General features: G+C 36.7%; 1 protein-coding gene across 2 annotated transcripts in view; it reads right to left on the bottom strand.

Annotated features, from left to right (window-relative positions):
• The window catches only part of LOC135217783 (glucoside xylosyltransferase 2-like), a 33076-nt gene extending 22281 nt beyond the window's left edge, over window positions 1-10795 (bottom strand). The window contains exons 1-5 of one of the 2 annotated variants that reach the window (XM_064253811.1): window positions 10187-10795; window positions 2525-2705; window positions 1915-1971; window positions 1381-1492; window positions 925-1264 (exon numbers count right to left, since the gene is read on the bottom strand). In XM_064253811.1, coding sequence (XP_064109881.1) covers window positions 925-1264; window positions 1381-1492; window positions 1915-1971; window positions 2525-2705; window positions 10187-10213 — 717 coding nt within the window. In that variant the 5' untranslated portion in view covers window positions 10214-10795. The remainder of the gene's footprint in view (window positions 1-924; window positions 1265-1380; window positions 1493-1914; window positions 1972-2524; window positions 2706-10186) is intronic. The other variant, XM_064253810.1, reaches the window with a different exon arrangement.
• Window positions 10796-14777: the final 3982 nt, after the last annotated feature.

The following is a 14777-nucleotide window of genomic DNA, read 5'->3' as shown; positions in this document are numbered from 1 at the left end:
CGAAAATGAGGTAAAATCACTCCCTTTTCTGATTTGTGTAGTTTTCGGTATATACGCCGGTAAATTATAATCGTTGTCAGTTTTATAACTTTTGCTAATACGGGGTGAAAACAAAGCTATTTCATTGTAATAAAGGCAATGCATGACCCGTAAGTGTAATTACAGATAAAGAAAGATACTTTTGTTCCTTTATGATGCAGGATGGCGCGAATGGGGCAAGTCTGATTCCTCAGAAAATCTTTAGGGATACTGTTGCTATAAAATCCTTTTTCTTGATCTAAGTAGACGCCGCTATCGGCACTGGGTGACAGCAGCTCCCATAGGGGTCTCCACATCCCAATGCTAAATATACATATGACACGAACAACGTGCATGGGTACTACCGAGAATGGCGTAGTGTGCATAGAAGAAAGTTGACACAAGCTTCTGATGAGCCTTCTGTCTAGGAGGTGTACGAAGTAGTAACGATGGGGCCACTGGAAGTTTTTCAGGTCAAGGGTTTAATCGCAAGTTTAGCAGGTCAAGTTGGTAACATTTGGGCTAGAATTGGACTAAACCCACGAAGTTATACTAAAATTAAGCACTTATTGCTTTATAAGGAGTGTGACGGGCGTAGTTGCTGCATATTCAGTGTAAATCCTCTTGATACAAGATTTGAAGGTAAGGGCATTTTTATTAACTAGAATAAACGACAAAATCAGTATAGCATCACTCCATCAACATGTCAGTTTTTAACTGATTATTCCTAAAATTTTCCCAATCATGGGAATATAGATTACTACTTTTCTCTTGAATGATTATTCTTAGTAAATAAATAAACATAAGAATTGCAGGTCATACCTCCAACAGATATTAGTTAGTTCAGATTATTTCTTAATTAACCAATAATTATAAATTAATAATGGGAGTCCTGATGAAACTCACCTTATTCCTCTTGGAGCCATAGTGGTATAAGCAAGGCGCCATCGCTGCGACTTGCCTGTCGTTGAATCTGTCGAATTCATTCCAAAGATCATCCGGCGGCCTCATGAAGATGAGATCGGTGTCGATATAAATGGCGGCGTCCAACTCGGGGAACATCTCGGGAAGGAAGAGCCTCTCGGTTGCGCAGACGCGGAACATGTTACGCATGTCCACTCTGTTGGGAGGGTACCAGACGTAGCGGTATTCCATCGTGATCTTCCGCTGGTATTCCTCTGGCCAATGCGACGGAATCTCAGCAAATTTATGGTATAATTTCTTCGAGTCGGCTATGACTAGGAACCTGTTGGACGGATGAACTTCGTGAAATACGTGGTTTAGGTTTTTAAAGGAGAGAGAGAGAGAGAGAGAGAGAGAGAGAGAGAGAGAGAAAACACGGATACTCTGGAGAAAGCTTACCTAAGCTTTTTCGTAGCGAGGGCTACAGCAGATTTGAGCATGACAGCGGCTTGTCTCAGTTGTCTGGAAATATCAGCTGCAAGTTTCCCACCTTGTCCGTCACCGGCTTCCCCTGGACAAGGGATTGATTGGATTATATCTAGACATATTCAAAGGCTGCAAATAAGAAACTATCTCTAACATATCAACAAAGGCCGTTTTATCCATAAAGCAGACCTGGAGCTTGCTCGGCGTCTATTCAGATGGCAAACATATTTTATTGGAGTAAATTTAAGTACAAAATAATTAGGCCCTAAGAAAATCCTAATAAAATAGCTGTTTTCGTACTAAACAATATTCTTGTAACTACGGAAATACTGATACAGCTACTAGATCATAATCTGCAATGCAGAGAAAATAGTTACTTTAAAAATCTCCAAGCATTTTTATTTTCATCTTGTAAAGAGAAAAATAATATAGAAGCTTTATTTAAGTGACCAGCAGTAACTGATAAGAGCAATACGAATAATATAAGCTCAATAGTTGCCTCCTTACCTTCACACAATATAAGGAAAAAGACGATTTCCTGCTCCGTTCTCTTCTGGCTTGCACCTGCAAGATTGACAAACATTAGAGTATAAATTGCTAGACTGAAGGTCTTACTGATAGTCTTTAGCATGATATAAGTCAACTCTAAAAAAAAATATTTATTTGTGCACGTAAATCACCCCTAAAACTGATGATTGGCATGTTACAAGTGCTCTTTTATCTATATATTAAGTACATAAGATAAACCACATATGAGTAACAACTATTAGTTTTATAACAGGATTAGACCAAAACCACCGAGATATTTCAGTGGTCTTGATTAGACTCGATCACCATAGACATTGCAACCCAAGTGTGCACGATCAATGAACCAATCACCTACATGAACATACACCATAAAAGTACCATATAGTATAGCCTATCACGGGGATATATTCTATATGTAGCATTACATTTGACAAGATTAATTTACTATAATCATCAGACTGTCATGACAAAATTTTTGGTGCCTGATCCCGGCCATAAGCAAACAAGATTTACTAAACTGACTGTGGTGTTGCACCCCACGGAAAACTTGAATTAAAACTTTTTTTTTTTTTTTTTTTGTAGGACTTGCCAATCATATTTGCGTCGGTTCGCTCTCGACCACCAGCAACTTCGATTTCTTGTCCAGCATCGTCTAATGTGGCAGTTTCTTCAGCTTGTCGGAAGTTGTGCTTTGCGAAAAGGCAAATGACTCCGGTGTAGAAAACGATACTGAGAAGGACCACTGGACGACTTCTTTCACAACCCCTCCACTGAAAGTAGCAAGGATACGTTTTAATAGAGTTGGGCGTGTCATTCTCTCTCTCTCTCTCTCTCTCTCTCTCTCTCTCTATATATATATATATATATATATATATATATATATATATATATATACGTGTATATATATATATATATATATATATACATATACATATATATATATACTATATGCATACATACATATGAATGCTTCATACTGTAATAGAGCAGTACTATATATGAAGATAATATGCCCATGAAATCCTATTTGAATGTTACAACTATATTTATTTCGAACACTTCTTTCTGTACCCCTGTTCACTGGTAAAATATGGTCAGATGATGTCTCACTAGAGTATGTATATACAAGCATATGTAGGTGTGGGAGAAATAACTGCTCGAAATATATGGTTGCAACGTTCAAATAGTGTTTTGTCATGGGCCTTTTATCTTCGTCTATATATATATAAGTATATATATATATATATTATATATATATATTATATATATATACACTCTTAAGCTGTTTCTCATAACAAGGGTTAACTCCAGGTAATAACAACTAGACTCACTACATTATTTCTACTCTATAGCTACTGGATCAAGCACGAACTAAATTTGCAATAAACCTTCCATGACATCAGTTTCATCATATACTACATCAAAGGCTAATCAGTAATGTGGCAAACTCCCCACAAACAGAGGCGGACTGAGATTCAAAATTGTCCCTGAAGTTTGTCTTCTCTCGCCTATTCAGCGTGGGGGGGGGGGGGGACGCTGTAAACTTACCCTCCCCTCGGAGAAATTTTTCATGAATAATTAGATTTCCATGCATTTTAAAGCCACCCAGTCAATCAATTTAAAGGAAAATGTGGATAAACAAACTTCTATAAATAATGTACACTATACAGTAATGTCACTACACCATACTCCTATATTATTGGTATGTAATCAAACACGTACAGTACATGACTCAAAGAAAACCTGTATTTTTCCTCATTAGGAATCTTTAGATACAACACTTACAGTAAAATGCTTAGTACAAAGCCTATTTTGGCATCCTGCTCTTTAATCGAGATTCTAAAAAATTTGAATTGTTTTCAAAATTTTCATTACAAGTAATGAATGGAAATAATATTGTTATAGTAGTAAAAGTAACTTATTTAAAAGGACAGACATAAAATCAATTGTGCCTTACAATTCTCAAGATGTCAGCAATTTTTTCAGCAACCTTATCGATTATGAGACCATTATCAAGTCATTAAAATACCCGTCTCTACTGCCACCAACATAAAAACTTGCAGATGTTCTTGTGACACTGTACTCCTTATAGGCAATTCTTGATGTATCTTACTTAGGGTGGTGAAACTTTTCTCACGTGTAACCTGTGTAACTGGCAGAGTGATCATATTTATGTGCTAAACCTAACACATGAATGCATCAGTCAAGTTATATCTACTGAGTATTCCATAGCAACATATTGGACAATTTTTACAAAATGAATAGCTGTCGACGATTTCTTCTTCATCAAAACTACTGCCATGCTTCTCACTCACGATTGTCTGAACCAGAGTCAAATGGATTTTGACTCTGGTCTGAACGATTGTCTATATCGCTCGCAAAAACATTGTGTATGGGCTCGTCTGAATGCAAAAGTGGGCGTCGTTCAATGTGTTTGTCTGACGATATAATGGTATCGCACGCGTCTCTTCTAGAGATGACGCCATGTCTTCCCGAGACAAAATCTTTGTTCAGACTGAAATCGGTGCGGAGTGCAGCGGGGATCGTTCATTCTGTCTGAATAGTGTGTGTGAGTTTAGACAGTCGTTCATACAAATCGATCGTTCAGCGTATGGGGTCCTTTAACCTCATGATCTTCCAATGGTACTTGTTTCAGTTTTCCCACTGGGAAGCTAGACTCATTAACCCAGATTGTAAATTTTCAACTGTAGCCCTGCTGTCAAATTTAATTAACACTTATCTCTTCAAATAAGGACTTGTACTACATTGTATTAATACTCTTCATCTGCTACTGTTAAGGATAGTGACCCTTTACCCCGTCTAGATGACCTTATAGACTCTGTGGGCCAAGCAAAGTATGTAGCTAAGATAGATCTCCTCAAGGGGTATTATCAGGTGAAGTTAACATCTAGAGCCAAGCTTATATCGGCTTTCATAACTCCTTTTGGGTTATTCCAGTATGAAGTAATGCCTTTTGGTTTAACAAATACCCCATCCACATTTCAACGCATAATTAACTACACCATTCAGGGTCTAGAGGGAGTATTTGCATATCTAGATGATATATTGGTGATGGGAGATTCTTGGGAAGAGCTTATGAAACGTTTGAATATGCTATTTGATAGATTAAGAGAAGCCCAGTTAACAATAATTTACAAAAATGTGTTTTTGGTCAAGCTACAGTTACTTACTTGGGACATATTGTGGGTGGAGGTAATGTCAGGCCTAAAACTGCAAATGTTAATGCCATTCTTGACTATCCAGAACCTAAGACTAGGAAATCCCTTAAAAGATTTCTAGGTATGGTTTCATATTACAGGAAGTTCTGCCGTAATTTTGCTTCAGTAGCTGCCCCTTTACATAGTCTTACCAGCCCTAAAAAGAAGTATGAATGGGATGAGAGATGTCAGGCAGCATTTGAACATTTAAAATATTTTTTGAGTAGTGAGCCAGTCTTACACAGTCCCAATTTTTCTAAACCCTTTCTTTGCAAGTAGACGCTTGCGACACGGGTGCTGGAGGAATGTTGCTGCAGGAAATTGATGGGGTACTCCACCCAATAGGATACACCTCCAGTAGCTTCAAGCCTCATCAGCTGTCCTACAGTACCATAGAGAAGGAGCTTTTAAGTTTGGTTCTTGCTCTCCAAAAGTTTGAATGTTATCTACAAGGAGCTCCCGTCATCCATGTCTATACGGACCACAACCCCCTCACCATTCTTGAGCGCACCAAGGCCCATAATCAGCGCTTACTAAGATGGGCTTTATATCTTCAAAACTTCAACCTTCAAATAAAGGACCTCAAGGGCAGCGACAACGTATTTGCTGATGCCTTGTCACGGGCCCATTCTCAACCTTCTCAGATGTAAGGTGTTTAACTTTGATCAAGCCACTCCGCTGGGCTTGATCCTCTAGGGGGAGGTATTACACCTTCCACATTATTGTATATATTTTGCCTGACTGTTTTCCCCTATATACCACTTTCCTTTGTCCTTTCCCAGAAACTTGTTTACCTTGTTTCACACTCCTTGTTCTTACTTGCTCCGCCCATCCTAAATTTCTTCGACCCCTAAATGAAATTTTGAATGTCTCCACTCAGCAACTAGACCAAGGACTTTGGTGTCCGGCAGGGAAGCAGTCCACTTTATTGTGATGTATCTATAACCTAAGTATAAGTGATATTGTTGTAAGGGTTTAATAACGAATTGTGCTTTTGTTTCAAGTGTTCTTCATTTCTAGTGTGATTACTTTTCGAGAGGTGGTTGTCATTTATCATTTATTTTGTCCTATTGTGTCATTCCTGTCCTTTATGGCATTTGTGTTCCTTTTATATTGACGTTAAGTCTAATTGCAATGTTTTGTAAATAATTTTTGCATTATTATATTTAAATCTTGTTTGATCGTATTCTCATTCAAATACCTTTATTTTGTATTATTATGGTCCATTGAACCCACAGTGTGAGGTATCGGTCATGAAGGCTTTCTGAAACTTTGTCTAGTATCTGATTATGCACTTCAGCTACACAGGCCTTATCTACATAATTCAGTGTTTCATCAGGAGCTACTTCAGGCATCATTTCCCCCCCTCCCCCACCTTTTTGTGGAAGTTTCCTTTGCACTTCCGACTCTGTCTCTAGCTGGTTTTCATCTTGAAGTTTCTCATTTGCCCATTGTACATATGTGTCTGCTGCAACCTTAATACCTTCAAAGTCTCTTTTAATCCCCTCCAGATTCTTTTGTGTTGTTGTGACCATTCTGCAAGCTGAAAGAATGTTCATTCTATTGGTTTACGGGTATTTTGAAAGTGGAGTGGTGTGCTCAAATATGCGAGGAAATATCTGAGGCGTTACGATGGTCTCATATTTAAGCAGTGGCTCAATGTAAGCTCTAAGCTTTAATTAACTCGGATGACTGACTTCACACTTACTTGTTCTAGGATGGTAGCTAGTGTTTGCAAGATATCTACATAAAGAGCCCTGTCTGGCTCACCAAAATTTCCCAATACTTTCCTCAGGGAATCGTCTTTAGCCCACCAGCGGGTTTCTCCGATTGGAGCCAGGCATTGATGCTGACCGCTTTGATTTTCTTCAAGCCATGCATTTCTTTGCTTCTAGGATCCTCTGATAAACACTGCAATATCATTTAGCAAACTAAACAGTGGTGCACATGCTACCACTAATCCAGCTGTGTCCACCAAAACTAAATTTAACACATGTGCATAACACCATATATGTACGTATGTACCTGTTTGGGAGAATGTGGATTAAGTAGAGGAGAAAATCCTCTAAATTGACTCTACATGTTGGAGGCTCTATCTGTGGCATTTCCAATGCAGTTGTTTACATCAAGTTTGAGCTTACAAAGCACACGCTTCAACATTTCAACAAGTACTCACCTGTGGATGCCTCACAGTTTACCACTGCTATTAAGTCTTTCATGTATGACATCTGTAACACATCTAAGGTTACTACCATAGATATAAAAGCCTAGATGCCGCATCGGCCGCTAGCTGAATAGGCTGCCGCACGTCATCAGGCCCGCCATCTTGGTGCGGTAATTCAAACAATGCAGCAGGCTGCAGTATATGACGTTTTTTCGCCACTATTCGCTTAATATTGCACGGATTTTCTTGTCTGATGGCTCGTTACAAAGCTTACATAATTCCCTACAAGGATCTAATAAAATAAAGTTGTTCCTTATTGTTTGAAAGTTAACTTGCAATGACTTTGTTTTAGCAGGTAGGGGGAAGGGGGGCTAATTGTACACAAATGTTAATATTTACCCATAACTATTGCTGTAAACAATAATTTGAAATGCTGTGATAAGACAGCCTACGAAAAAAAATGGTTAAAACAATATTGTTTAAGGGCCATTAGGTCAATAGGGTAAATCGTGTATGTTGGACACTAATTTGATGTTTCTAGATTTCTTTCACTGCATTATAGCTATGTAATATTAAAGTGTTAATCTGGTCCTTGTAATAAGAACTAAATGGCCAAGCAAGGCACACAATGAGTTTTTGTTGATGTTTTGATATAGCCTGCTAATTTCATATCAATGTATATAGATTATCATTACAATGTAGTATCACTAAACTGTTGGAAACAGCAATGAAAAAAAAACTTGTTTAAACTGCTGGGAATATTTATAAATAAATGTACAGATGTACAATAAATGTTATATATACATTCAATGTAAGAACAAATATCATGAAAATAAATCATTGTGCAATACATTTTGAGAGTTGTTACTTCAAAGTATAGGCTTAATGACCCATAGCTTTAAATTTAAATGCGTGACCAAACCAATGAACAGTTAGCTGAAAAAAAATTAGACTGGCCTTATAGTTGGGGGGGGGGGGGGGGAATGGCGGGTTACTACGATCGGGTATACATGGTTGCTCGTCAGGATTGGCTCATTTTGGCAATTTTGGTCTAGAGATGGGTCCCCTTCTGGAAGGGTAGAAGTATAGAGATGGCCCAGGCCCTTCTCCCAAACAAGGTATAATAATTTGGGTCCTTGACAACACAGGTCTAGAGATGAGCTATATTGAACTGTTAATGCTTGCCATAATGATATATCCTAGTCTGAGCAAATTAAAGGTAGTTTTGTGAAAAATTTAAGTTCTATATAATTATTTCGCCATATAAAATTAGGTCTAGAGATAGGTCACTTTTGCCACTAGACGAGGTTTCTTCATCCCCCCTAAATTTTCCAAAGCCAGGTCTAGAGGTCAGAATTCACTGAGGAGCATCCCGTTCCAAAAAATTGGAAGAACCCCCACCCTCCCAGGCTCAAAGGAGCAGGCAGAGATGCAAAGGCTAGATAACACAGAAATCCTAGTTATTCTAGGGCCTACTGTAGTTTATTTTAGGTTCAACCCTACAGTTTTATAACTTAAACTTGTAGGCCTGTGCCAAAAATTATATTGGGTGAATTTTTAACTGAGCACTTCGAGAGACAAAGATTTTACTTAAGTTGCACAGATCCATAGCTGTATGTCTACTTTAGTAATCTGTCATATCACAGCATTTCAAATTATTGTTTACAGCAATAGTTGTGGGTAAATATTAACATTTGTGTACAACTAGCCCCCCTTCCGCCTACCTGCTAAAACAAAGTCATTGCAAGTTAACTTTCAAACAATAAGGAACAACTTTATTTTATTAGATCCTTGTAGGGAATTATGTAAGCTTTGTAACGAACCATCAGACAAGAAAATCCGTGCAATATTAAGCGAATAGTCGCGAAAAAACGTCATATACTGCATACTGCTGCATTGTTTGAATTACCGCGCCAAGATGGCGGACCTGATGACGTATGCCCGGCCGGCCGATGCGGCATCTAGGCTTTTATATCTATGGTTACTACAGCACATTGGCCCTGGGATGGCATAACCGAAAATAATTCGGTTAGCAATTATTAAGGAAGTCATTCTCAAAGATATCTCTCCCTCTTTTTTCTGTGTACACACACAAACTCACACACGCACGCATAAAAAGCGGGAGAGATTGTTTTTGAGAATGAATCTCCAAATAACGGCTAATGTGAATTATTCTCGGTCATGTAGGACCATATTATTCTATGTTATTTGAAGAATGTAATAATTTTAAATGTTAATATATAAAGACATTAATATTTCTAAATGAAAAGCTTTATTCATATTATTCTGCAAGCAAAATTTTACCGTACATACTGTAGATCACAAATTAATGGGGGATTTGGGAAACTGCCACCAGCCAGCAGTAGTGTGTCAGCACAACTACACTTAATTTATATATTAAATTCAATTTGAGACCGTATATTCGATGGACATACTAATACATAGTAATAAGAATAAAAAAACTACATGAAAACAAATAATTAAAAGTTAATTTTTTTGAGAATCGGAGAAAGCATGTTCTGTCTTTAGGTACCTCCATTCATTATTATTTCCTCTTACGTTCTCTCCTTATCCCGTAATAAAGGCCAGCCCAAGCGGCCCTTAGACTGGGCGCCCCATCTGGATTTAAGTCCAGAATCCTCAGATGGCCAGCCCGCCCCTGCCCACAGGCATTCCAACGCGTCTTTCAACCGATTACCAACCCCTTTGTAGTTAGTTATTCCTCTCCTCCTCTCACTGAACACTTCTCAATTATAAAATCTCTTCATCATCACAGAGTCCGCCATTCTTTCGTCATGACAGAATTATCCAAGTCTTCTAGAATCTAGATAATACTACTACTATGTTATTAAAGAAAAAGCAGACTTACCGTCCTCAAGTGCGAGCCGAAATTCATCTTGATGCAATTAATAAACGTTCCTTCTTATGGTGATAACCTTCTAGAGTTTACATTATTCATCAACAACACCAAGTTTCTGTTTCTTCAGTTACTTTCCATGTTTTCGGTCCTTTCGTTATGTTATAGGTCGTATATGGCCAAATGGTTTTCCACGTGATTTTTTTTTTTTTATAACCAAAACACTGTTCGTCAGATTGCCGAAATACAATGGGGTACACGGTAAGGCAACGACCTCTTAACTTCCGGACGGATCGTTGTACACTAAGGTGAAACTTTGGAAGTGGGACGTCGTTCTCCACATCCCGATCCTTTGCGTAGCCAGCTGAACTCCTTATTCGCTATTTTTTTCAACAAATGGCGCCATATTACAGGAACGCCGTCGTTGCGGCAAACTCAATTACCCTGCGTTTGTATTGCTCATTTTAACTAAATAGAACAAAGGGAATATTTAGGAAACGAATCCGCATTTTTTAAGAATGATTGATTTGAATATTTTTGCTGTTCATGAATGTTATCGATAAATTGCCAAGGGTGAACTATATATTCTTGGAAAGGTAGATGAAGAATCGACAGAGAAATTTAAGACATTTTTTCCCTACCTCTCTCTCAAAAAGGGAGCCAAATTAAAACTTAGCGAACCTGACCGGAGCGAATCTGACCGGCTATATTTCACCTTGGTAATACTGCCTTGACAATAACCTACACACATACACTACAATTTGTTCTTTCCATAACAGGTTTGTCATTTTGTGTCACATTACTCTGGTTGACAAAGCAAATCATAGGTGTACATTTGGGTAGGAAAAAAAAAAAAAACTCTTATTGTAATGAAAATCAACCTATTGCGAAGAGATTCGGAATATATTTAGGTCAGTGACCTCAGACTGCCCTTGAACCCCATTTTCTTCACAGAAGCTCTGGGAACAGGTTTTTATGTTCTGATCTCATTTTCATTACGCGTTACTGATCATGATTATGTTTGTGCCCAATGAATACAATAATATGTGCATTTTTAAACGAACAGACTAGTATGAAATTCTACCAAGCCGATAAATCCCTAGAAACTGAATTCATTCTATAACACTAAAAGGTAACAGATTTGACTTAGCAGAAATGGATATATTCAACGAGAACATATCTTGGTTCTCTTTCAGAAAGAGAGCGAGAGAGAGAAAAGAATAGCAAAGTCAAGGTACAGCGGAAGGATTATGTGTCCGAAAGACAGACAGGTGATCTAACGGTATCCCCTACCAGTACTTATTTCCAACCTCCACAACGCTGTTGAAGTTGCCACATACTTCCAGGAGACTTTCATTTTTATTTTCCGCGATGGTTTTGAACGCGATAAAACTGAGGAAAATCATTCAGAGAAATTGTAACAATCTTAGTTGTTTAGAAGGCTTTACTGATTATTCGGAGGAACAGGATGAATAAAAGACTGGAGAAATAATTGCCGGATATGGTCGTGAAAAAGATGACTGATAAAAGCAACACAAACGGTTGTACAAACCCTGCAAGTCATGATAGCGCCGTTGGTTAATATCTGTGGCATATCATAAGAGGTATATTTGATCAAATTTCTCTCTCAAAGCCAAATAATTACTAGAGCCGATTATAGCGAGATTTTCAGCAACAAGCAATCCATATGACTAAGCACAATTAGTACCATTTTAATTAACTCGTATAATATAGTGCTATGCTCGTGTCAGCAAATTTCCATATTGGTTGGCCAAAAATACATCTTGAAAAATAAACCATTATATAGTATGTCGACCATTGTACCATTTGTTTTCTACTATTAAAAATTGGTTTAAAGTTTTCACTTTGGACTAAATTTCTTGCTTCATCGAATTATGGCCATTTGCGTTTGCAATCAATTTCGCCATCGCTACTTGAAATGACATGCGATTTCTTTTAAAGATACACAGCAAATTGTTGTTATTTTTTATACAGAAATGATGAAAAAATCAATGTGTCAAAAGTATTTTAAAAGGATATAACTTATTGCAATAAGGTTTCGAAAAAACGAAAAAAGTGGCCATATACTCATGGACGCCCGTTGCAGATTTTCTAAGGGGGTGGGGGGCGGGCAGTGATGTGGTGTCAAATCTTAATACATACATGGATAGTTTACGGTACCAAGCAAACACGCTTTTGACCCTTCAATGCAAAAAGCATGCCAAGCCAAAACCCGGAACAGCATTTTGCACAACTTTATTGGGACATGTTTTGAGCAACGCAATTTTAAATGAATTTTAAATGAATGACATTATAATTCTTGTAATCAGATTCACAATAATACAGCAAAATGACATATCAAAAATGATAAGAATACGTTCAAAGATGACTCATATTAAAAAACAAAACTTTTAAAAAATGGCTAATTAAACCAATTGAGTAAATAAAATAAAATAAAGCAAAATGCAAATTTTAGTCACAAAAACGGATGGTACGAAGGAACACTGAATTCACGAAGTCAATACACAAACCAGCAAAACACAAACTGAAAACACAAAAGTGAGGTTACAGCCACATTTCTATCCAAGGAAGGTTTTATCTTGACAGAATATAGAACTTCTAAAATGTCGAGGTCTGTAGCAAAGTGAGCAGAGGTTAAAAACCGAAAAAGCATCCAACAATATGTGAAGGGTGGGTGACCAGTCCCCTCGCTGTGTTCTCTAATTGCACTGTAACTAGCTCCTGAAAGATAATTGCCTGTACGAAATGACCTACCAAGGTGTTCAAACAAATTTCATCCTAGCTGATCTGGTAGCTTTTCCAGCGTTAAGTTGGCATCACTTGTACTCAACGGCAATGTTGATGGGTTGCAATTTTTACTGAGCTGTTCCTATCTTTTTTTTTTTTATAAATGAGTTGTTTATCTAATATTTAAGGGCTTTTAAAAGGTTGTTTTTAATTTCTCATAAATAAAACTTTTTCCTTACTTATTCTAAACTAAAATAATCCAATATAGTATATCGAATGCAATATATGCATAAAGTTAATTCATGTAAGTTTCAAGTTCCTATTTTTTATTAACATATTTGGTATTATCTTTTTTATTACTAGTTTTTAAAAGAATATTCCTTTATGTAACTAATGTAATGTATAAACATAAAGTCCTTTCACGTATTTTTTTAGTAAGCGGTTCAAAACTTTTGATAAATAATATTTTCTTTTTATTTTATTTGTATCTTTATTTTCTCTTTCTTACTTGTTTAAAAAATACTCCTTTTATAGTCCTTTTAATCATGTGTCGACGATTTGACTTATCGACCAATTATTATCCTATCAGCGAATAGTCCTGTCTGTGAATTGCCTGTCGGCCAATTGATATATATGCATATATATATATATATATATATTATATATATATATATATATATATATTAATCATTGGCTTCGTAATTCCACTGCTTATACTGATATATATATATATATATATATATATATATATATATATATATATATATATATATATATATATCAGTATAAGCAGTGGAATTGCGAAGCCAATGATTTAAGTGAAGCATTATATAATAAAGTCACATACAAACACACACACGCATACATGGAGTAATAATTACGATAATTAAAATCATATGTAAATTTATTTCAAAGGCAAGGATTTATCCTTAATTACGGTATATATATATATAATATATATATATATATATATATATATACTCTTTATAATAACCTGTTTCATAACTAAAACTTATATTTAGAAAATATCCTTTAACTTCAAGTTTGGAATCGTCCCATATGGAGGATTCATATGACAATCAAGTGTTCAGTCTTCCTTTACTAGTGTCATCCTTAAAAATTCCCCATCTTCTGTTAAACTTCCGTTTTCTTTCATGTAACTGATGAGGTCATCAGGTGATGGTGTGGCACTCATGTTTTTCGAACGGCATCCCGGAACGAATAGCAAATTGAACAGATTTTTGTAATTATGGACCTTCATCGTTGCTTGATCGTAGTTCGAATCCTTCAGAAACTCCAGGAATGCCTTACTCCATTCCTCCATGTCGGGAGACGGAGACGAATCGCTCATATTTCTGTGAGAATGGAGAAATTTATAAGGTCTATGATTTAATGTTGAAACGTGAGTTTGGGATGAGTGCAACATTCATCATTCTCGCAAAATGCACCAGTCCAACAATGGATGTTATTGCAGGTAAAAACAGATTTCATAACAGTTTCACCTTTCAAAAAAAAAAAAAAAAAAAAAAAAGAAATATGAGCAAGGTGTCTTTGATTTTTGACAAACACGTCATCATGTCAAAAACCTGGAGAAAAATGCAACACTATTGATAACAAACCAACCTATTGGCCTAGTATACAAATAAACAATGCGTTTTGAATGCGATTGTTTTTCGTGAGGGAATATAATGAATGATGATGTACAATTAATGTCACTCTGCAGAAAAGGATACAAACTTGGCGCGCAAGTTGTTCAGCCCTCTCGCGTGTAAACAAACTTCCACAAAACGTAGGCAGGGAAGCGTAACATGGTAACTTACAATTAAACGTGCAATTTTAACTTCTGGTCTAAGAG

Source organism: Macrobrachium nipponense, chromosome 7 (genome assembly GCF_015104395.2).
Source record: "Macrobrachium nipponense isolate FS-2020 chromosome 7, ASM1510439v2, whole genome shotgun sequence".
Taxonomy (NCBI): Eukaryota; Metazoa; Arthropoda; class Malacostraca; order Decapoda; family Palaemonidae; genus Macrobrachium; species Macrobrachium nipponense.
The sequence above is the reverse complement of the archived record's forward strand: the minus strand, read 5'-3'. Positions and strand labels throughout refer to the sequence as shown.